The 23,310-nt window shown below is 42.2% G+C and overlaps 2 protein-coding genes across 4 annotated transcripts; both read left to right on the top strand.

The window, feature by feature from the left end:
* The first annotated feature begins 8,138 nt into the window (after positions 1 to 8,138).
* Positions 8,139 to 14,887, top strand: lpar4 (lysophosphatidic acid receptor 4). Its single transcript, XM_063875836.1, has 3 exons — positions 8,139 to 8,459; positions 12,533 to 13,318; positions 13,807 to 14,887. The coding sequence occupies exons 2-3, from the start codon at positions 12,743 to 12,745 to the stop codon at positions 14,284 to 14,286; spliced, it is 1,056 nt and encodes a 351-aa protein (XP_063731906.1). The 5' UTR covers positions 8,139 to 8,459; positions 12,533 to 12,742; the 3' UTR covers positions 14,287 to 14,887.
* A 2,376-nt stretch (positions 14,888 to 17,263) lies between these two features.
* Positions 17,264 to 22,717, top strand: p2ry10 (P2Y receptor family member 10). Of its 3 annotated transcripts, XM_063876491.1 has the most exons (5): positions 17,264 to 17,566; positions 18,911 to 19,156; positions 19,319 to 19,499; positions 20,415 to 20,623; positions 20,792 to 22,717. In XM_063876491.1, the coding sequence occupies exons 2-5, from the start codon at positions 18,975 to 18,977 to the stop codon at positions 21,297 to 21,299; spliced, it is 1,080 nt and encodes a 359-aa protein (XP_063732561.1). In that variant the 5' UTR covers positions 17,264 to 17,566; positions 18,911 to 18,974; the 3' UTR covers positions 21,300 to 22,717. The 3 variants fall into 3 exon arrangements, with proteins under 3 accessions (XP_063732561.1, XP_063732559.1, XP_063732560.1); XM_063876489.1 differs by having other exon boundaries at positions 17,265 to 17,566; positions 20,415 to 22,717; XM_063876490.1 differs by lacking the exon at positions 17,264 to 17,566 and having other exon boundaries at positions 17,575 to 19,156; positions 20,415 to 22,717.
* Positions 22,718 to 23,310: the final 593 nt, after the last annotated feature.

Genomic DNA, 23,310 nt, shown 5'->3' with positions numbered 1-23,310 from the left:
GTCTAAGTTGTGTTTGTTGCCCAACTTCAGTTTAACGAACTGACCAAAAAATAGCTATTAGGCACATTTCTAAGTTATTAGCATCATCCAATATGTCTAATTAAACTGCAACGTCACTGTTGGCAAAAGCATTATAGTGTATTTTCTTATTTTAGGATATCCTATAAGTCCTCAAGAGAATACACTACATCAAATGAATATTGTTTTTTAACCTCTACCACCAGTGACATTTCCCCCATAATAGTCTGATGGGTCATTGCTGCCAAAATTGAACAGGAAACTCTTTAAAAAGATTAGAAAAGTATTATGATGCAATATCATATTCAAGGTGACGAAACAAAGGAAAGTTCAGGAATCATGTTATGAAACGTCATTGATAAACGCTTTTTATCACAATGTGTGACTCGTACGTCTTTAAACACAACACTTCAACACCAACAATCCTGAGGTGAAAGACATCTGGTGGTGTGTAACATGTGTGTGCATTTTAAAATGTGTGTGTGTGTGTGTGTGTGTGTGTGTGTCTGGCAGCTTATGCAGTTAGCAGGATGTCCTGTCCTCCCTGCTGCTATTGTTGAGTGGTGAGCCTGCCAGACGCTACCCCCAAAAAGCACTTCCCCTCTGTCAAGTGCACACACACACACACACACACACACACACACACACACACACACACACACACACACACACACACACACACACACACACACACACACACACACACACAACCACAGTCCCCTGCCAGCCTGGACACAATGGGAACCTGGCCAACACCGCCCTGACACCTGCCTAAAAATAACTCTTTTGGGAGCCTCAGACATAAAGATTGTATTGTAACAATGGTGTGTCAAGGCTTTCATCAGCCAAAATATAATTGTGCTGTTATTCTGAGGCAACCATCACCAAGGTTAACAATACCTTTGGCTGGTTTTAGACCCGAAGTAATGGCGATTGTGCATGACTTTGGCCAAAACAACTATATGTTATCTACTGTATATTAAATTAAAGTCCAATGTCACAAATCAAGTATTGCCTCTTTAGGGGTTTTAATATCTTTACAGTATACAATACCCTCTTTGCTTTTCCAACCTTGCTTTAGATGACAAAAAAATCCCCCTCAGAAAAGTCTTTAACTTAAACAGCATAATCTTCAGGAAGAGTAACTGACAAGGGGACACCTCAGGACACACAGGCTTGCAATTGGATGTTGTCTGTACGAATGATCAACATAATAAAATGACAAGTTAGACTGTCTCTCTTTAAGCTCTAAGGGATGTTCATTCGTTGTCTAATGTTAACAAGCACTTACTCTAAGTTTGAACAACTTTAATGTGTCAAATGTGTTTAGAACACTTCAAGGCTGAACAAGTACCAGATCCCTTCTACTTAAATACTGCATTGTAACCTGAAGGGGAACAACATCTAAATTAAGAATTCCAGTAGCCTATGTTATTTTGCATGACTATCTTTCCAATCCAGAAACCAGAGAAGAATGTCTTAAACGACTTTGTACAATGTCATTCAGTACAAAGCCAGGAGCTGCTCCATAGACAATAAATGTGGGAACGATTTTTTATTAATTGTATTCTGATGTGTCTTAGTTGGGAAACAGAACATGTATCAATGCACTCTAAACGTAGCCTTGGGTGCTTCATCTACAGATCCGGGAAAAAATTAAGAGACCACTTCAGCATTATCATTTTGTCTTTGTTTTATTATTTATAGGTATGTCTTTGAGTTAAAAACATTTTTTTATTTTTTATTATTGTATTCTATAAACTACTGACAATTTTTCTCTGTGTTGAAATTGAACAAACAGTGGAATGGCTGCCATTGTCTTAGACTACAGAAATGTCATGCAAGCTTTTTGAAAATGTGCATAATACTCCTTAATCTATCATAATGTTGGCTATGTTTTGTAATTTTTAGACTTCTGTGAGTATAATCTGATTGAAAAGTTAAATTAATGACTATAGCTGTTGAAAAAAGTATGATTTAAGAATTTGGAAAAAATAATTAATTTTGACCAACATTGCTACTACGACATGATCCGCGATTTTGGAAGGATTGATCATTTTTGCATCGTTATTCTCTTTATCATTGAAGAATATATTTAATATGATCATGGTGAGACTTTTCCGGAGGACCTGTATCAAAAAAAGTATATTTTATTAAGTCCGTAGAATGTGATTTGAAGGCCGGTATAACTATGCAGCTCATCACCTAAATCAGATAAATTGTAACAAATATTTCCCCCCCTGCGATTTGGATGTTGCACTACTGCACTGAAAAAACTGAAACGTTGTCTTTAATTGGATGTATTATGTCAACAGATTTAACATAACTGTATTAGGTTAGTTGAAAGCAATAATATGGTTTAACAAAAAAAGATTTGGTTCAAATTCAAATTATTGCTTTCAACTAACCTAATGCAGTCATCTGAAAATTGTTGACATAAAACATGATTAAAGTAAACGTTTCAGTTTTTTCAGTGGCTTTATTAATTGTGCAGCACTAGAAAAAAGGCTAATAATGTAAAACACCCAGGTTTAGTGTAAGTGCCTGTCAGATAATGTGTATTGCGACATGCATTAGTTAATAGATGCTTTGCGACCATTGGGGTCGTAGGCTACAGGAGGCGGGGGCGTTTTACGGGAGTCTATGTTATGACCGGGACATGTGTTAAGAGAGCACCGTGTTAATAAAAGCAACAACAACAACAACAAACTCTCATTATTTAAGAATAAACTAACTTTGTTTTGAAAAGCCGGCGGCATGGCCTGACTGGAAAAAACAATTTTCCCGCTACGGGACGGCTACTAAACTGGACAAGGAGGACGGTCCGGTTCAAGTGAGCACGCTGGTGTATGCACTTGGCAAGGAAGCGGAGAACATAATGAGCTCTTTCACCTTTGAAGAGGAGGAAAGCGAAGACCAGTTTGATGTAGTTATGACGAAGGTTGATGCCTATTTTATCCCGAGACGTAACGTTATCCACGAACTTGCCTGTTTCAACCAGAGAGTGCAGCATGTGGGTGAGCGCGCAGAGACATTTATCCGCGCTCTGTACGAACTGTCTGAACACTGTGACTTCGGTGCAAAACGAGAGGAACACATCAGAGACAGGATCGTGGTAGGCATTTTGGACAAAGGAAATGTCAAAGCTCATCCCGAAACTCACTCTGGAGATGACAGTACAAGAGGTGCGGCAGTCCGAGGAGGTAAAAGCACAGGTTTACCAGCAGGGGGAACGAGCTTGTGCCGTTCAGGAAGTTGCACAGAAACACGGCGGCGCGCAGACTAAAGAGTGGAGGTCGCGCCAGGACAAATATAAACACAAAGATAGTGACCGCAGAAAATGCAGATGGTGCGGCAAAACACCACACACTCAGCATGATAAGTGCCCAGCAAGACAGTGTACATGCAACAAATGTGGAAAAAAAGTCACTGGGAAAGAGCATGCAGAAGTAAGCTGGTGAGTGAAGTGACTGAGGATGATGATCATAATAACAATTAAAAACAAAACTGCAAAGTTTAAAATCGACTCGCTGACTGCAGTGTTATGAGTGAGTCTGTGTATGAAACACTTGAGCCAAAGAGATTCCTACACAAGGCAAAGAAAGTACTGAGTGGTCCGGGGGTTGGGTTGCACTGTTTGGGGCAGTTCATCACACAGACGGTATATACAAGGGCAAAAACATACACGTTTAGGCTCTATGTTATTCGTGGTGATACTGTGAATAACCTGCTCGGCCGGCCAACATCTTTAGCAATGGGGCTAATAAAGCGAGTGTATGAAATCAGTAGCCTACCAGCGAACAGGAGTTTGGCCTACTAAAAACACAGCCTCTGAAAATCGCACTGCAAGACAATGTTCAGCCCTATGCAGTAGCCACAGCACGACGAGTTCCCATACCCCTGTTAAATGCGGTGAAGGGGGAGCTGGACCGAATGGAGGCCAACGACATCATTGAGTCTGTGACAGAACCAACTGAATGGTGTGCACCGATGGTGCCGGTCCCGAAAAACAATGGAAAGGCACGTATCTGTGTCGACTTAAAGAGACTAAATAAAGCTGTCAAAAGAGAGGTTCATTCTGCCTACATCTGAAGAGAAGATAGCCCAGTTGAGTGGGTCCACAGTTTTCTCATCTCTAGACGCAGCTTCAGGATTCTGGCAAATCCCTCTGGACAAGGATAGCCAGAGGCTAACTACCTTCATAACGCCGTATGGAAGGTACTGCTTCAAACGTCTCCCATTCGGGATCACCAGCGCCCCAGACATTTTTCAAAGGAAAATGGTAAAGACTCTCGAAGGGCTGCAGGGAGCTGCAGTCTATATGGATGACATCATTGTCTTTGGAAGGGACATGAGTGAACACAATGAGCGCCTGCAGAAAGTAATGGAGCGTCTAGAGTCAGCAGGCCTGAAGTTGAACACAGAGAAATGCATGCTGAGAAAGACTGAGTTACATTTCTTGGGCAAAGTGATCAACAAAGATGGGGTACGACCGGATCCGGAGAAAGTGTCAGCGATCAATAAGCTCTCACCGCCTGGAAATATCCAAGAGCTGAGGAGAGCCCTTGGCATTATAAACTACTTGGGGAAATATATTCCTGACCTCGCCACAGTGGGTCAACCACTGTATGAACTGCTAAGATCCACATCTGTCTGGATTTGGGGTCTGATGCAGATCCGGGTGTTGAGTTCATTCAGATGGTGAAATATATCTGCCAGGTATGCCAGCTTTGCACACCACTCATCACTTGAAAACAGATTGGAGTAATCGGACCTCTCGTTTGTCAGAAACACCTTAAGTTCCTCCAGCAGCTCATACACACGGGCCAGCACCTTGCCGCGCGACAACCATCGGACCTCCGTATGGAGCAATAGGGCTGTATGCTCCGCTCCCATTTCCCCACACAGAGATGCAAATATATGACTTTTCAAAGCTCGTGTCTTTACAAAGTTCACTATGCACACAACATCATCCAACACAGGAACTAGTTCTGCTGGTAAAGTCTTCGCAACGAGGGCCTCACGTTGCAAAAAACAGTGCGTAGTAATAAGATCAGGGTTTCTTTCCTTCACTCTACTAACGAAGCCTTTGGTGCGCCCGACATGGATGCTGATCCATCAGTGCAAACACGTGTGCAATTTCCCCACGTAAGTCCTCCCTGGTCAAGATATTCTGATGCGACCCGAAAAATTTCCTTGTGAGCGTTCGGGCTCACACCTACGTTCCCAATGATGAAGGACCACTCGGTACTTTGAAACACAATGAAATCTTTATTACGGAACAGTACTTTCTCTATGGTACTGGTGGTTATAGTGGCTCTCGTCCTGCGGCGAGGGGAAACAGTCCTCACTCAGGCCTCCGTCTACTGTACAGCCCAGAACCAGGTTACGACCATGACTTTAATCAGTGCCTGATTACCTGATCCCGATCAGCTGTCGGGCCTCCGGCTGAGCCACTCTGAAGAGTTTATCGCCGGCCACTAGAGGGCAGTGTCACTGCTGTCGCTGCCCGGTTATGCCGTGCTCTGACCCGGTAGTGCTGAGCGGCCATTTTAGTTCAAACATTGTTCATTCCAGAGAACTTTTAATATTGACGAGAACGTTCACTCTCAAAACCGTTCCGGTATGGTACTGCACCTGGGGGGCGCTGGTGGGCCAGTGCAGAATGAATGTGGTCCTATGGAGCCCCACCCATAGATTCCTACATTTCTTTGGATATAATTTTTTTTTAAATCACTGCTATAGTTTTTTAAACATGGAATGGATAATCCTCACAAACGACACATAGCTAGTATTTTATATTCGCTTGATTTTGACTAAAATTAGGTTTTTGTAAATCGGATGACGTCATGCGTGATAAATTGCTTTACGGCACCTTGTGTCTCTCCTTCCCTTTCCTTTCCCTCGCAGCAACAGCTGCATACGATCGCAGCTGATTTGGCTCCGTGGGACTGATTTGAACTCGGCTCTACATGTTTTGAAAAGGTGTGACATTATTTGATACTCATAATTTACAAATCGTTGTTGATGTTCTGTGGACAGGTACCACAAAGCGTATTCTTCGGTCGTAACCAGTCGTGAGTTCTTCATTGACCAATCGGCTTTCATTAGCCAGATGCTAGCAGAACCTGGGTCGCAACTGCCCAACCTGTAAGAAAACAAAAGGCTATGACCCCCAGATTATTCCACTTTTGACGAAAAATCCCTGTCGACCTCTCGGAAACCACAGTAGTATTTTGGATTTTGTAGACGATATGCTAGGAGAATGATGTAGCTAGCCGCCTAGCTCCATAGGGGTCCATGTATTCTGCACTCGCCCGCGATCGTTCCCTAGGTGAACTGCAGCCAAATTCGGTACAATGGGGTTGAATAGAGAGTGAAGGGGCTTTCCGTAGACGGGCTTTGTTCATTCTCTCCGCCTCGAGTTGAGACGTTTGTCCACTCATTCATGGTGTCGTCATCCTTGTCAATAAATTACCGAAACTGACACTGAGGAGTGTGTTTCTTCACACTCGACCTAACCACACCCCGCTGCCACAGTCCTCCCCCAGCAAACAAAAAAACGTCCCCAGGACGTCCCCTAAAGGTCCTCTCCGAACGTCCGCTAAACAGAATTGTGTAGGGTTCCCCTAAGGTTCTGGGGACGTTATTGGGGACGTTTAAAGAACGTCCCGAGGACGTTAAAAGGACTTTCCAGGGACGTTTGGGGAAAGTCCTCTAGACGTCTTTTATGTAATAATAATAATAAAAAGCTACTATAATAAATTATTATTGTTATTATTACTACTGTTATTATTATTATTATTATTATTATTATTATTATTATTATAACTACTACTACCACCAGGGTTACTGCTAATGGTATATCTTTTCCAAAACATGACTTTCGATGTCTGTAGACAATTGCCAGGCGTCATTAATACTCCTGGCAATTGTGTTATCTGAGAGCGGGACTTTAGCTATGTCTTTAACCGCGTCAGGGCCGAGCATCTCGTTGACTATGGCTTTGCAGGCAGGTAGTATTAATCTCTCTGCCACAGTGTGGGACTTTTTTGATTTAGCTACGAGTTCAGCAACTAGGTCACTTTGAGGGCTTTCTCATTTACCTTTGTGGTTTTTCTCATAAAGGTTGCCTGTTTCGCTGTGTTTTCACGCAGGCGAACAAAATAGTCCATCGGCTTGTTTAGAAGCGACGGGTGTTTAGTGTAGAGATGGCGTTTAAGCGTGCTTGGCACCATGGCACTGTTGGACAGCTTCTCCCCACACACCAAGCATAATGGAGTCGGTGTCGTCTCATCCCCGGTGAAAGTAAATCCGAACGAAAGATAGCTCTCGTTGTATTGCCTCGAGCTCACCGTGTTTGCTTTCTTTTTACCACCACTCATACTAGGGCCTTCATCTGGGTCAGAATCTTGTCCAGGGCCAAGTTCAGAGTTTGCACTTTTCCTTTTAAAAAAATTCTCCATCACCGTCACCACGACCTGTCGCAGGCGTCACTAATTCTCTTGTCTCTAAGAAGGAACGAGGCAATTACATACCTGTTGCCACCCGGACGAATATTACATTACTCTGCCAGTAACTATATTACAGCACAGAGACTCCACGATGGCATATTATTTGCAGATAATAATTAATAAATGTTCATTTTTGAAGAAAAAAATTAAGACTAATGAAGTGCAATTGGATATCTTTTCACGGCACACACCTGACGATCTCTCACGGCACAGTGGTTGAAAATCACTGAGTGAATAGATGCTTTGCGACAGTTGGGGTCGTACAGGAGGCGGGAGCGTTTTACGGGAGACTGTTATGACTGTATTAAGAGAGCACCGTGTTAGTAAAAGCAACAACAACAACGAACTCTCATTATTTAAGAATACACTAATACGCGTATTACAGTGGCTACCCCAAGAAGGCCTACCGGTGAATGACACAAGCAGAAATTTCTGTTATCACATTAATTGTGAGGAGATGCTGAGGGTTTGTATAATATAAAATAAAAGTTGATACTGTGAGCTCTCTAGCTGATGACACCATCCTGTGTCCCCTCCCGCTCTCCCCCTCTGTCCTTCCCTCCTTCTCCATAATTCCCTATTCACACCCCCTCCTCCCCCCACTGCCCAGCCGAGGTGCTATTGTCTCGTTTCCTGTGGCCGTGCGAGCTGCTCCACACTCTGAGATGCTGGCCTCATTTCAGGCAGACGGACGGAGAGACATCGTGAGGATTAATTGAACAACTCAAGAGTTTGCTGCGCTAACTAGCTTAAAATTGGTTCCGTGACTTCTTGAAGTTAGTTTGGGACAGCTGGAAAGTACGACACTGAGCAGCAGCACACCATTTGAGAGGGAAAAGTATGGAGTTTCTCTTTTGACAGCTGCGCCGTTGCACTGACAAACATCAGTGACCGGGAGGTGAGCTGTCACCATCCATTCAGCTGCCAGTAAGTCCGCACAAATACTGTTCTGTAAATAGTTGACAAAAACATGTTTTGTGTTTAGTTGAAGATCAAAAGCATAGCTGTTGTGCAGATAAAAGAACGACCAACACAATTCAATTACAGCATTTGTAAGGAGCTGACAAAATGCAGCTACAGGCTGCAGAGAGCTCAGATTTACTGTGTGTGACAGGTCTTTGAACTTTACACTAACAAGCTTCAATACAGGCTAATGCAATACACTACACACATTATGTGGTCTCTGCACATCCCTTTCAATAGCTTTCATCAACTGTGTTTCCTCGGAATTGAACGTTATAATTTAGATGTTGTGTGTCATAAGGTTTAACTCAGATCAACAGAACAACACCTTTCAGTATGACTCAAGCAAATTCACTAATATCACTCTGAATTACATCAGTGGTGGAAAAAGTAATCAGATTTGAAAAAGTTGCTGATGTCTTTACATGTTTTTTTGGTCCAAAGCCCAAAAATATTCACTTTAATATGATTTTGAACAGAAAATCAGACATCTCTATATTGTAGAGCTGATAAGGGCATTTTCTTCATTGAATATAACTTTAATGATTATCAAAACAATTTGCTGCTCTACCAAAATGTAGTGAAGTAGAAGTTTACAGTTGCATCACATGTTCTGAAGTACTTTCCTTGAGTAAATGTACTTAGTTGAGTTCCATCACTCAGTTGCAGTTGGCCTACAAAAATATATATGTATATCTCATTGAAAATGTCATCCGTTTTCAAACAACTGTTTCAGTCCAATAAGAATCAAATATAAAGCAACCTTATAAAGTAGAATTTAGAGGACTTCGCATGTCTTCATGATATTGGTGGAGTGTGATGAAAAATAATTGAAACACAATTCTGACAAGTCCTTTCTGATTGAAAACACACTCTGCACATTAGCTCCATACTGGCTGAATGCAGTTAAGATGTTCTGCTTGTCCTCCAGTTTCCCCTCTCCCTGCCCTCCTATTCCTCCTATGTGAGAGAAAGGAACAGCTGGATGCGAGCTGAGCCTGAACTCGATCCGTTCAGACCAGCGGGTCCCGGAGGCCTGTTTCTGTCACTGCCACGGCCGACCCTTTAACTGTGCAGCTGTCCGTGACCTGTTTATGAAATCCATACACACACTCGGGTCATAATTCCCTCAGCGGGGCTCTTAGAAATCCAAAACATGCTTCAAATGTGTCTCTGCTACTCATCTGTAGTAGAAGTGGCTCTTGTTTCCTTTCAATTACACTGTATGGCAGCCAGATTCAGAGTTGTATAGACTTGGCTCCCTGCAGGAACAACATCAGCTGAATATGAAGCCCGCACTGTCAGAGGTCCTGGGACCGAGCCACGGTACACAGAACCCTACAGTTCGTGTGTTTGTGTGTGTGTGGACTGGCACATGTAAGTGTTTGCCTGCTTGTGTGTGCACGTGGGGTAGAATCGTGCACACGTAAGTGTGAGTTTGGTGCAAACGGGTACAGTGAGGGTATTGTGAGGAGTCTTTCTGGGAGGCGTGTGAAAACGCAGTAAAGATGTCACACTGCAGCTGGCACAGGACAGCGCTGATGGACTGCTTACACTCACACTGTTGCCTTTGTGTGTGTGTGTGTGTGTGTGTGTGTCTACATGTGTGCGTGCATGTGTATGTGCATGTGTGTGTGTGTGTGTGTGTGATGAAAAGGCTGATAAAGTGAATCTTTCCAGACACACTCAGGGTTTTTTACACAGGATGCCAAAAGGCTGACGACCTCCACTGCTGCTTAAGTTGTGTTGCGTAACACAAGATAAGGCCAGCTTGGTAAATCGGGTGCTGTAGCGATTTGGAATGGCTGGATTTTCTCGATAGTCTTTAAAAGAACTGTCTCTGTCTGGTTGATAGACAGTCTTTAAACTGTTCATCTTCAGTTACAGTTTAAACCAGGCTGAGGAGGAAAACCCTGATAACAACTTGACATTTTTCTCAATTTGAAGTTCTTCTCTTGACTTCTGAACTGAAATAGAAGTGGTCAAGTTTCCGTTTTAGATAGAGGGAAAGAGAGGTGATGCCAGATAGGAAATTTCTTCTGCTTCTGTTTTGGCTGACTCGCACAACAAAAATGCACAACATTTTGTGCCACTAGGGGTCTCATAGTTGAAACATAACAGAATACGTAGTTTGGCGGTTTTGTGAAGTTTCATTGGATCATGGGAGTTGTTGACTTCACCACTATTGCCATCCTTGCAGTCAGCTCCTCTTAATCAGAATTCCGTCCTTGTCCAAGAGGCTTTTAACGGGAGCAGAACTTTGGCTATGCAATACAAGTTGACCAGGGAATTTAAAGCAGTACAAACACTTAATAAAGAATTTCCAGTTTACAAAATAAGGGGTGATGATGGTGTTTGGTTGCTGCAAACATTTTTTCAGCCTTTTTCTCTCTAAAAATGTATGATCCAGACATCTGATGACTAGATGTTAACATATATAGTTGAAAATGACCAAGTTCTAAAAGTGAATTGTAAAAATATTGGCTAGAACTTGATCAAAATCAATTTATGGCAGCATCTAGAAGATAACCACTACAATAACAGGGGATAGCAAAATTAGTTTGATTAAAATGAGCAATTAGCTGATAAACATTAGGGATTATCTAAGTGCCACCTTAAAAAATGTACGTGGGTCGCTTTTGAACATTTTAATGCAAGATGTGACATAATTTACTTTAAATGTTCAGCAATTTGGTCCAATACTGTATCAATTGTTTTGCACATTCATGTGTGTTAAATACGTTTTTTGTTATTCTTTGAATCATGAAGAATTGGTCATTATAAAACATACAATATACAGTTGTACACTTCCGAGACACAACAAATTAGTTCATTGTGGTTGTAGAATATAAAACATTGTCATTGAGATAAACTCAACACACTCCCAACAATGTAGTTCCTGCTCTGACATCACACACACACACACCCACACAAATATTTAGCTACGAGTAAATGACTAGAAAACGTCTTTGACAATGTCAAATCATTTTCATTGTACATATTTCACAACAAAACTATTGTGTATGAGGACAACACTGCTCTGTGATGGTGGGAGCAGCTCTGCAAAGCTTTTGTACCAAACCAGCATACTGACTTATTTACTTCCTGCAGTTGGAGCTTAGCCGTTAGCCGTTTGGGAGTGAATTTTATAACTGGGTTCTTAACATCGGCTCATGAATGAATGCAGCGGATTTGACCTCCTAGCTTACAGTACACTTTCTGTATCTGGAAGCAGTTACCTCTCATAGTTGTGATGGCAGCCTGAGTGCTGCATGCCACACTATCCTGTGAACATAAGCCCTGACCACGGATAAGACTTTATTTATACTGACAGATAACACATGCACTGCACAAAGGCATACACACACTGACAAACATGCAAATAAACTGAATGCTACAGGCATGCCAACACTTGAAATGGACTCAAAAAACCTATAAAGTAGATTTTCAAGCATTTATAATGTTTTTATTCTTTGTAAATGCACTCCTGCTTCGACTCATTTTGTTTACGATTGTCTGTGTCACTGATTTTCTTTATTGATATTGAACTGAATTAGTAGGGAAAAAAAGGTAAATCATATTGACCATCGTGTATATTACAACATCTGTGGGCATAGAATTTATATTATTCTTTGTAGGTGCTTTGGATTGAATGCCATACACATTTGTTTTGTACTAATTCAATTCAATATTAATACAGACAATCAATGAAACAGATCTAAGACAATATTAGTAGAAGCATGGAACCTGAATTCCCATTATTATATGGGGATTGCAGATTGTCCATTTATCCTAAAGCTCTGGCTCAAACGTGATTGAACATTCAATATTCAGTCATTTAAAATTCACACTGTTGAATAACGCAGTATAAATCTTACACACCTAAATATACCCTACAGTTGTCCTTGGTGTAGTGGCTTAGTGCAAACGCGTATACCATGTGCTTTGTCTTATTGAGAACTGGACTTGTTTACTTCTCGTTTCTCCAACTTTTATAGTGAGGAAGTGACCGTGTGCTTTTCCTCTTCTCTCCACAGGATGACTGACCAGCCCTGCAGCCGTGCATCCTGACTGTCTCTGCCTCCGTTTGTGTGTCTGAATGTCCATGATGACTTGGAGGAGACTTGCCTGGTGGAACCCCTGCTGACACCTCCCGGCCCCACATATCCGCCCTGACTGACCCCTTTCTTAACGCCTTTGGTGTACCATTTTTCTGTGGAGCCCCCCTCTCTGTTTAAGCTGTCACCATGGCTAGCCTGGTGCTCAACGAGACCGGAATGGAGGACTGTGGCATTGACGACTCCTTCAAGTACAACTTGTACTCAGTGGTCTACAGTGTGGTCTTTGTCTTGGGTCTGATCACCAACTGTGCTGCCCTCTTTGTGTTCTGCTTCCGGATGAAGATGAGCAATGAGACCACCATGTTTATGACTAATTTAGCGCTATCCGACTTGGTGTTTGTTTTCACGTTGCCATTCAAGGTCTTCTACAATGTTAACCGCCATTGGCCCTTTGGAGATGAACTGTGTAAGGTATCAGGAACAGCCTTCATCACCAACATCTATGGCAGCATGCTCTTCCTCACCTGCATCAGCGTAGACCGCTTCCTGGCGATCGTCTATCCTTTCCGCTCGCGCTCCATCCGCACGCGCAGGAATGCAGCGCTGGTGTGTGCCGCCGTCTGGCTCACCATCGTCGGAGGAGGAATATCGGTGACCTTCTTCTCCACCATTAACAGCAACAACAAAGCAACAACCTGCTTCGAGGGCTTTTCCAAGAGCACCTGGAAGACCTACCTGTCCAAAATAACCATCTTTATCGAGGTGAGTCTCTGGCAGTCAGACATAATCCCATAAACACTAGAGCTGCACCGATTGAGAAACCATGCACAAAATTGTATAAAGATTTTCATTAATGAAACAACTTAAATAAATTGTGAGTTAATGGTAATATATTGACTATATATATTTATTCTGTTTACTTATAGACCTTTAATACTCTTATTCAAACATATCTTTCATTTGCATCTACCACCAACATTGCGCGCATAGAAATTTGGTTACCCAACAACTTTGTGTTTTTGTGTGGCTGTTAAGTCACTGTCTATTTACATTTGACTGGCAATACGAGTTTGGTCACGGATAATGGCCAATAAGCTGACAACTTGCAAGTTTCAATCGTTAGCAGAAGGATTCATGCATTTCTGAATAGACACCATTTATTCACTTTCTTTATTAAGCTAACCAGAGACAAAGCTGTCATTTTTTTTGGTCAAATTGTTCAATTCGTTTTGTGTTTCTCTAATTCCCAGATCGTGGGCTTCCTTCTTCCCCTCCTGGCCAACTTGGTATGTTCTTCGCTTGTTCTGCGGACACTTCGGCGTCCGATGACTGTTGGCCGGGGCTGTAACAGCAAGAAACGTGTCCTGCGGATGATTTTGGTCCATCTGGGAATCTTCATCATCTGCTTTGTTCCTTATAACTCTATCCTCTTCCTGTACGCCCTGGTGCGGACCCAGGCCCTGGCTAACTGCGCTGTGGAGCGCTTCGCCCGAACTCTTTACCCCATCACTCTGTGCCTGGCCTGCCTCAACTGCTGCCTGGACCCTGTGGTCTACTACTTCACCTCAGAGAGCTTCCAGAAAAGCCTGACCATGGGAGGCAAAGGGTCCGGCTCCCGGCCCGAGAGCATCCCTCGCAGCGACACCGAGACGCAGGACACTCTCCCTAGAGACACACACACGGCGGCCAGCAACGGGAAAGATTCAAATATGTCTGTGAGTCAGTTCTGACTCAGCACTGCAGAAGGAAGGTAAAGATGGACGGTGTGGGTTTGACGGGAGCCCTGCATTTTGAAAACAAAGCAATCAGATGTTTGGTCCTGGAAGTGACACATAACTCGGCCGATTAGTTAAGTTCTGAGGTAAGTCCTGAGGTATGGCCTGGGCTTTACGGATTAATCCAGCACTGGAGAGCAGAGGAATGTATCTGTGTGTGTTTATTATTGGAGAACACTACGGGATCAGAGTCCAGCCACACCAGGACTATTGTGCAGAGACACGCCGGGCCTCTGAAAGAGACTGCACCACATCACCACTCAGGCTTAACACACAAACACTCACAAATGCACTGGATTGTGGAGAAAACGGAGATTGCCATTAGCGTTGTTGAAACATGCTGTTTAGTACTTTTGTAACACACTGAGCCCTTAAGTTGTATTGTTATAAAGTTCAAGCTTTCACAGCACAGTACTTCATGTTAGACATTAATGTTGTGACACTTTTTAGTGTGGTGAGACCCACTGTTATTGTAACACAGCAGCGCGCTGAACTACTGAGTTAAATGTGTCTCATTATTGACATTGAAGGCCATTAAAAGTCTGTTTTGAATAACCTTCGTGGCTGCATTTATTATTTCTGTCTCCAGCCTTGTGCCTTTTGGTTCGGTCAAACACATTTTGAACTGGCCTTTGTCATCATGACTGTAGGTTTTGACCCCGTGGAGGAGTTTCTTTCTACTCCAGGTCTTCGTTTGCATCAAGTAACCAAAGCGATGTTGTTCTCTAACATGGGGCGGCTCTGATCCAGTCGGGGACCTTGGCCTGTTTGCTGTGTCACAGGCCAAATGCTTATTATGACTGGAGCAATGGTCCATTGTTTGCCTCTGAATGAGCTCTCTCTGTCTTAATCTGGCCTTAGACTGCAGATCTGCTCTGTAAGTCTCTTACAGTCAGCAATGTGCACACACACTCTAAAGTACGGGAGAACACTATCGACTAAAAACCCAAAATCTTCGTGTTACGCTGCACGTAGAACATAAACAGTAATATAAGCTGATCCGGGAGTTTGCTGAGTTTGGCTATAATAGTTTTATGTAAAAGGCCTTATTTCAGTATATAACGATTGTTTCAAGCAGTAGAGCACTTGGACATAAGGCAACACCAGCAATTAAAGCTTTTAAGGCTTTTTTGCCTACAAATCCAGGTCATCTTTGGTGGACTCTGACGTGCAAACTTTGCGTGTTTGACCGTGAAAACCCACGATAAAGAAAAACATCCTTAGCCAATTAGCATGTAGCACCCTTCACTATTATTTTACCCTCCTGTGTCAAATGCAGACAGTTACTGTATGAGAAAGGAGTCAGAACAGTTACTTATTTTCAATAAACTCTCCGCGTTAGCAGCTAACCTAACAAGCTTGCTAACTAGCTTAGCATGCTCCCAGCTTTGTTGTGGTTTATCCTTTAAAGGTTACATTGCATTGAGTTACTGTAAGCACCAGCAGCTGGGCCCTCTTTAGGTTTCTGTATGAGTACATCAGGCTCCTGCTGGAGAGGGAGGCATTACACATGATGTTAGTACAAGATGTTTATCCATTCTTTCACAGAGCTATGCAGAGCCAGAGATGCATGGCCTTACTTGGGACAGGCCTAAGGCTCTATACCTGCAGCAGCGAGAGGGGGTGATAAAGAGAGAACATAAATCTAGCAGGCCTCTCTGAGTGAGGGATGTGACCATGTGCATCCAGCAGCAGGGAGACAACAGTAGATGGAGTGTTCTGGGATTCGGGGTCAAGGGTAGCAGAGAGGACAACAAAAACGAAGAGTGGGAGTGTTGAAAAGTATGCAAGAATGGTTCATGTCAAAAATGTGTGGAAATATTGCAACAGAAGAAGTGTGTCCGTTAAATGAGCAATCTGCATGCTGAAGCGCTCAGTAAAAAAGAATATAGGCCCCCTCTGACCTCTAGTGGTCATAAATCAGAACAAATATACAAGTGAAAACACCAGAATAGAATAAATGAAGAGCTGAAATACACACACATTCACAAAGGCATGTATTCATTGAGAGGTGTAAGAGTGAACGGGCAGCTTCAGTTATGCACCTAGAGGGGTGGGGGGTTCTGTGCCTTGTTCCTTGACACCTTGGCAGTGCCCAGCAGATAAACTGGCACCTCTATCTGTCAACACTGCCTATATTTCGGTACATGCTGGGACTTGAAACAATGACCAACCTGTAATTCCCACCCCAAATCGTTCACTAACGTGGGTTTTCTTTTTCTTCTTTCTTCAACCTCAGCCTGTCCCGGCTCTTCAGTATTGAACTGCGTGTTGAGTAGAAACCACAAAGGAAGTTTCGAAAGCAGCGCTGTTGCCTGGCACACACCTGGGAACCCGTGAGCAAGTCATTTTTCACTGGGTGTGACTTCAAATGTACAGCATGGTGTGAAACTAACAGAATGGATAAAACTGCTGCTGCTGCTTAATTGTTTTTTGCATACGAAGAAAAATAGATGCCACAACAACGAAAACGAAAGATTATTTGTCAATTCTCTCTATCACAAAAAACCCCCTCTTTTTAAGGCTCAGAGGACTGAATGTACTAATACTAATGTCTCAATGTACCATACACACATCTACTTTACAAATGAATGCTTTGAAGCGCAAGAACTGAAAAAAAGGAAGTGTAGACTCGATAGGGTAAGAGGACGAGTGCATTTATATCGCCCAACATCACAGGATGCACCATCAATGACCTGTGATGAAGAGAAAGTGTGTAGATGATTAGAGTCGAATTGCATGCCTTCACATGCACAAACCGTCAGAGGAAAGAAGAACTAACATCTGCCATGTTTTGGATTCATAACTTCACAAGTGCTGTCATTTTGCATTCTGTACCACACATGCACTCTCCCTGCGTGCACAATTGTGTGTGTGTCTCAAATTGCCAGTGATGTCACAGACGGTAGCGTAAGGTCAGAGCTTCCCCTTCCCCTTACCACCTCACTAAGAGACAGAGAACACACCAGAAATAACAACCTCGTACCTCAACATATCTGAGAAAAAAAGAAGAAAAAAAACACAGCGTGGGTTGCATGTGAGACTTGCTCACATGCAAAGGTCTCTGCTGCTGTAGTGTGACAGGAAGGTTTGCTGCTGCACAGCTTCGAGGGAGAGAGGGAGTGCGTCAGTCTGCTGTTTACAGTGAAGTGTGAAGCTGCTGGAGCATGCGGTCGGTGGCAGTCGATCCTGGCTCTGACCTCCCATCTCCGTCCACGCTGATCATATGGTGAAGGTAATCAGAGTTTGTGGTTGGATATAATATGTCATGTTGCTGTGTTTTATCCGAACATTTGTTGTTTTAAAGACATGCTTCACATTCTGCTTATGATAGGAGAGTTGGTATTGAATGCTCTTATTTTAAGTTAGTTTAATGCATTCTCAGAGTCAATTTAAGGGTAAAATGTTGAATAAAGACACTTGTATTTTGTCTCTGTTGTTGTATTTCAGGCTGACTTTATACCACTTAAGCACTATTTTAAGATTTTAAGTGTCATCTATGATTTTTAGACTGAAACATGACACAAAGTTTGAGAAAATTATCAAATGTTTTAAACTGGACAACATTTCTTACACAATAATGCAGAGAAAATACAAGTCAACAATTTATCCCCTTAAAATCCTGCAAGCTACTTCCTTAAATTCAGGTCCGAGCATTTGCTGTTGTGTAACTCATAACTGTACAGGTACTGTGAGAGCATCTATTGGCTGACTCCTGGAGACTGACAGCACCAACACCCAATGTGAATGAAGAAGTGATAACTTATGAAAGTAACACTAAAGCAGAAAAAAAAAGGCGCCGTTTCTCTCTTCGACCTCTGGGGCCTGCAGAGGAAGGGTGTGGTGCCATCTTGATGGCAGAAGGAAGGATGATGGTGCAGTGATAGGCAGTAAATGCTAAGTCCTGCTTCCACACATTTCCTGCTGCAATCTTAGGCCAGACAGAGACATGTCTTAATTTCACTTTGTATTAATATAATATATACCTGGTTAATCTGGTGGTTATTGTGATATATAAGGATATTGACCTAACAGTTCATTTGAAGGCTCTCCCTGACAAACTGAAGATGAAACTGAAGAAAAGGGAAAGAGCTATAACTGACCTTAGGGTTGGGTCGAGTTAAATGATTGGACGCAATTAATATGGTCCTGTGACAAGCCAACAATACCAGACTTTTTTTTTTGTTTACTAATTATTTACAGATAAATATGGAGGTCAACAGAAAGTGCAGACAGCTGCCAAGTCTGTTTCCTTTAGTGAAAAATAGCTGCACGTGATTCTGATCCACTACACACTTTTATTGATTCTACCTTGGTACATGCTACAGCTTTCCACTAAGTTTCAGAGAAATTGGGCCAGTTAGAAAATTCAGCTTAAAAGCAAACAAACCAAGCAAAAATAAAAAATAACCTTCAAGTCAAACGCAATTATGACAATTTGTCAAATTATGAGGTCTTTATAAAGGGTTACTAATCAAGAAATGGTTATGAACTGGGATTTATTTCCAAATGTCCCCTTAGAAAATAACGTTTATAGTTTTAACTCCACTACCTGTCAACTCTACTATTTTTCTATTAGGTCTTCATTGTATGACATCATGAAGGAAGAAAAGTGATTGACACCAGTGTGTGTGAGAGACAATATGACTCTGAATACGTCTGGAGCGTTGGTGGAGTCCCTGAGCGACTCTATACGATGTGGACACAACATGACCAACTGGGAAAAACGCATGGACAACATGTACACCTACTTCTACCTGCTGCTCTTCATCCCCGGCCTGTTGCTCAACACCACCGCACTCTGGGTCCTCTGCAGACACATAAGGCACACACACACACACACACACACACACACACACACACACACACACACACACACACACACACACACACACACACACACACACACACACACACACCAAACAAACATATATTGAACCTCAAACAGGTTGTGGCCATGGCTAACTCTCTGCATGTTGCTCCACAGTAAGAAGACAAAGGCGGTAATCTTCATGATTAACCTGTCGTTGGCCGACCTGGCCCACATCCTATCTCTGCCCCTCAGGATTTATTATTACTTCAACCACACCTGGCCTTTTGGACAAGGCCTCTGCTTATTCTGCTTCTACCTCAAGTACCTCAACATGTATGCCGCTATAGTGTTCCTGGTAAGCAAGTGTAAGACTACTGCAAGGATACTAGACAGCATACTATAGTATTGCATTCAGAATAAAATAGTTTCCTGTTTTTTTTTTAAAAGATTACCCTATTATCCGAGAATACCTTTTTTTAAAAAATGTTTTAATTATGTTTCTTCTCTGGTTTTTCTTCAATAACAAGATGAATATCACAAACTCTCAGAACATTTATTCTGATTCAACAAGAACCCTCAAAATCCTGCTATAAGCTATCACCTGCATGGCGTTTGGTTGCCTATAAAAAACAAAAACAATTATATTACTCAAAAAGAAAAACATGAGTATCTCAAACCCCAACCAAAACAAAATTGGCAATGCTAAAACTTCTCTTGGGGTTTTGAGGTATCTGGTTAATTCATTAGAAGAAAATATTTTACCCAATGATTTTTCTATCAGATAAAAATCTTGTTTCTGAAAAAAAGGCAGGTATTTTTTTTTAATCTCTTGTTAACGCATTAGGTTTTCATAGGGTCATGACAGAAATTCATTCTCACACCTTCAATTGTCATCTCAGAGTGGGGGTGAGATTTCCAGATGACTGATTGTGAAAACTGCGTTGACCATATTCAATGCTACACGAGCTGCACGTTTTGCAGACTATCATTTAAATCTGCGTTGAGTGGCTGTATGGAAACGCACAGTTTATGCAGGATGCCCGCTTGCACCTTAGAGAAGGTTATATCTCACTCAGTGTTCGCAAAGTTTAATCTGCCTTAAAGTCTGGGTTCAGCTTGTACCAGTTACTTTCCACAACTGTTGCTAGTGTTAACCAAAAAAGCAAGTCAAAGTGAGCCTGTGACTCTTTTTTTCAGTTTTCCATACACATTTACTTTCTGTGGCTCTAAATGTGTTTTTTTTTTTCTGGCATCTGTTTTTTGTTTCCAGGTGTGTATTAGCATGCAGAGGTGTGTCTTCCTTCTCAACCCGTTCCGCGCCCGCAGTTGGAGGCGGCGCTATGACCTGTTGATCAGCCTCATAGTCTGGGTGGTGGTCGGCCTGGCCTGCTCGCCTTTCATCCTGATGCGGCGAGGCAGCAGCAGCTCCTCCAGCCCCACCAACAGTACACAGACAGTCTACAACATGTCCTACGCTCGGTATACCCAGCATCCCTCAATCAATATCAGCACAGTCTCCAACCCTAGCAAATTTGGCTGTTTTAAAGACTTGCCCATGCTTCGCCTGAAGCCATACCTAGCTATCGCCATGTTGGGTCTCGCTGAGCTTTTTGGTTTCATTATCCCTCTGACCTGCATCCTTTTCAGCTCCATCCGAATAGCCCGGTCTCTCTACCAACAACAAACCCAGGATCAGCCAAACCTGACGGCGCACAACTCCACAGCACGCAGTCGACTCCAGTCCTTCATCTCAAACTGTCCGGCGGATACCTCTAATGAAAAGCTGACACAAGCGGAGAAGCGGCGTGCTCTCCGCATGGTGCTGAGCTGCTCTGCGCTCTTTTTGTTGTGCTTTGCCCCCTACCATCTCAACTTCCTGCTGTACCTGCTGGTGTCGCAGGACATCGTGACCCACTGTGCCACGATGCTGGCGGTGAGGCAGTTCCACCCGGTGTCTCTGTGCATGGCCAGCCTGAGCTGCTGCCTCAACCCTCTGCTTTATTACTTTCTAACAGCCGAGTTCAGACTGCACCTCACCAGGCGCACCTCCTCCTTCACTGCCTCACTGCTCTCCTCCCCGATCAGCTCCCCCACCCAGCGTGCCGTCCCGGAGAGACTAATGAGCATGGAGAGTAGTTGCTCAGAGAGGGAGTAGTATTATTCAAGGGTAGTCTGGTTTTTGGTCACTCTTTCCATTAATAAAATGTATTTTTAAACAAACTAAGAGCGTTATAATATGAACATAGCACCTTATAATTGAAACAAGCACCACGTATTCATAGTCTTTTATAATATTCATCATAAGACATTATAAAGGATTCAAAATACTTCATAACTGCTGTTTTGTTGCAACGGTCATCGTTTTGATAATTATCATAGCTCTAATTATGTTGCATTATGATGCTATTTATAGTAAGTCTAAGTGAACATGGGTTGCTTTAAGGTACATTTGGAAAATTCTTGAGGTATACATAGAAATATAACAATACAAGCTGTTATAAGTCACCACAAGTGCTCAATGCAAATTTAAAATATAACTAAGTCCCTGCCAACACTGGAAAAAAGTTGTAAAACTAATTTATATCTTAAACAAGGCATGAAAGAACTTAAACAATGGGCTCAAAATATCAGATAATACCTGAAACCATGTATTATTTAACCACGGCTGTATATAATGTGTAAGTGAGTCAATCAAGTGTTTAATATGAGTATATAGTAGGATTACATTAGTCAAATGTAAATGTCCACCATTTTTACATGTTTGAAATATGTCACCTCGCAACACTCAACTGATGTGTTCTGTTTTGTGAGCTGTTCTTGCATAAATTAGTTCTTACCTCAGATATTCCTTAATTACTTGACTTAATGACCACATGTAGTCAAATTATAAATCATTGTAACAGTGATTATAATACAATATAAAAAATAATCAAATGTATTGCAACTATGATAATTATAATACAACATGATCCTTGCTAGAAACAGAGACAAGCAATTATGAAGTACTAAGTAACTTGACCTTATAAGTTTTCAAAATTATAAAATGCTTTAAAATGTGTTATTGTTGTTGTTATAAAGTATCTATGGGTGCTCAAAACAATAATTATACAATGCTATAAGCAGATTATACCACTTTATACGTTTGTTTATAATATATTATGGTCATGGGAGCTAGAGAAAGTGTTAAAAGTTATTTCTCTGCAGGAATGACACAACAGAGACAGATCATGTTGAACTTTTAAACAGACTGACAAGATCCGATTTGGGCGTTGAGATGATTTCCCTTATGTCAGCTGTCTGAACACAAACTGACCCGAAAAGCCTTGACCTCGGTGTGAAGAACCTCCCAGAGGACATGGCTTTGTGAACAAACAAACCATGAAGATGAAGGTGCTTCATAATGAGCCTTCACACAACATCTGATTGAGTATAATCAACGTCGGTATATATTAGCTGCAGCGTGTTGCCTATATCCTCTGTAAAAATGCAGCAACTTAAAATAAGCTATTCCCTCAATTTCAAGCTGTATTGCATATGTATGATTTGTAAATAAAAAGTGTGTACCTTTTCTTATCTGCTTGTATCTGGTGTTTTTACCCGGGCCTGCATAAACAATTGCCAACTCATTTTTGCTGAACTTCCTCTCAGGATGCAAATTGGTGGAGATCGTTGCAGCCGTTTTTGAAAATGAGATACTGCCAGGCTCTGAGGTTGGCTTTTAATCTGAAAGTTCACCCCCCCTCACCCACCCATCCCACGCAGCTTCTCTTGCATCTGCTAGACCCAAGTCTGATGCTCCTCCCCACTCAGGCAGATGCATGCAACCCATCTCGATAGAAATGGCAGTTGTGTGATTCACACAGGAAATGTCTATATTCTATTAGATGATTAAGATAATGTTTTGGGATATATGTAAAAGAAAGACACCAATAAAAGATTAAAAAGGCCCCCTCAATAAAAGTTTGTGTGTATTTTAAGTGTTGATTTTCAGTCATGGTATGCAACAATGTTTTCATCAGTCATCAAAAGGAAATGCATAACTTATCAATGTCTCTCTCAAATGGAAAAGTTGCCATAATAGCAGAAGTAATGGCGTCAAAATTCTTGTAAACCACACCCCCACACTCACAGGAAGCCCTGTGTGTGATGAAACCGCCTGTACGGCA

The sequence above is a fragment of the Eleginops maclovinus genome, chromosome 23 (assembly GCF_036324505.1).
Source record: "Eleginops maclovinus isolate JMC-PN-2008 ecotype Puerto Natales chromosome 23, JC_Emac_rtc_rv5, whole genome shotgun sequence".
Taxonomy (NCBI): domain Eukaryota; kingdom Metazoa; phylum Chordata; class Actinopteri; order Perciformes; family Eleginopidae; genus Eleginops; species Eleginops maclovinus.
This window is presented reverse-complemented; position numbering and strand designations above follow the sequence as displayed.

Bases quoted from the DNA above. Each gene is read 5' to 3' on its own strand.
- lpar4 (XM_063875836.1), top strand. From the start codon at position 12,743: ATGGCTAGCCTGGTGCTCAACGAGACCGGAATGGAGGACTGTGGCATT. The intron at 13,319-13,806 runs GTGAGTCTCTGG...TCTAATTCCCAG, and splicing joins AAATAACCATCTTTATCGAG to ATCGTGGGCTTCCTTCTTCC.
- p2ry10 (XM_063876489.1), top strand. From the start codon at position 18,975: ATGACTCTGAATACGTCTGGAGCGTTGGTGGAGTCCCTGAGCGACTCT. The intron at 19,157-19,318 runs GCACACACACAC...GTTGCTCCACAG, and splicing joins GTCCTCTGCAGACACATAAG to TAAGAAGACAAAGGCGGTAA. The intron at 19,500-20,414 runs GTAAGCAAGTGT...TTTTGTTTCCAG, and splicing joins ATGCCGCTATAGTGTTCCTG to GTGTGTATTAGCATGCAGAG.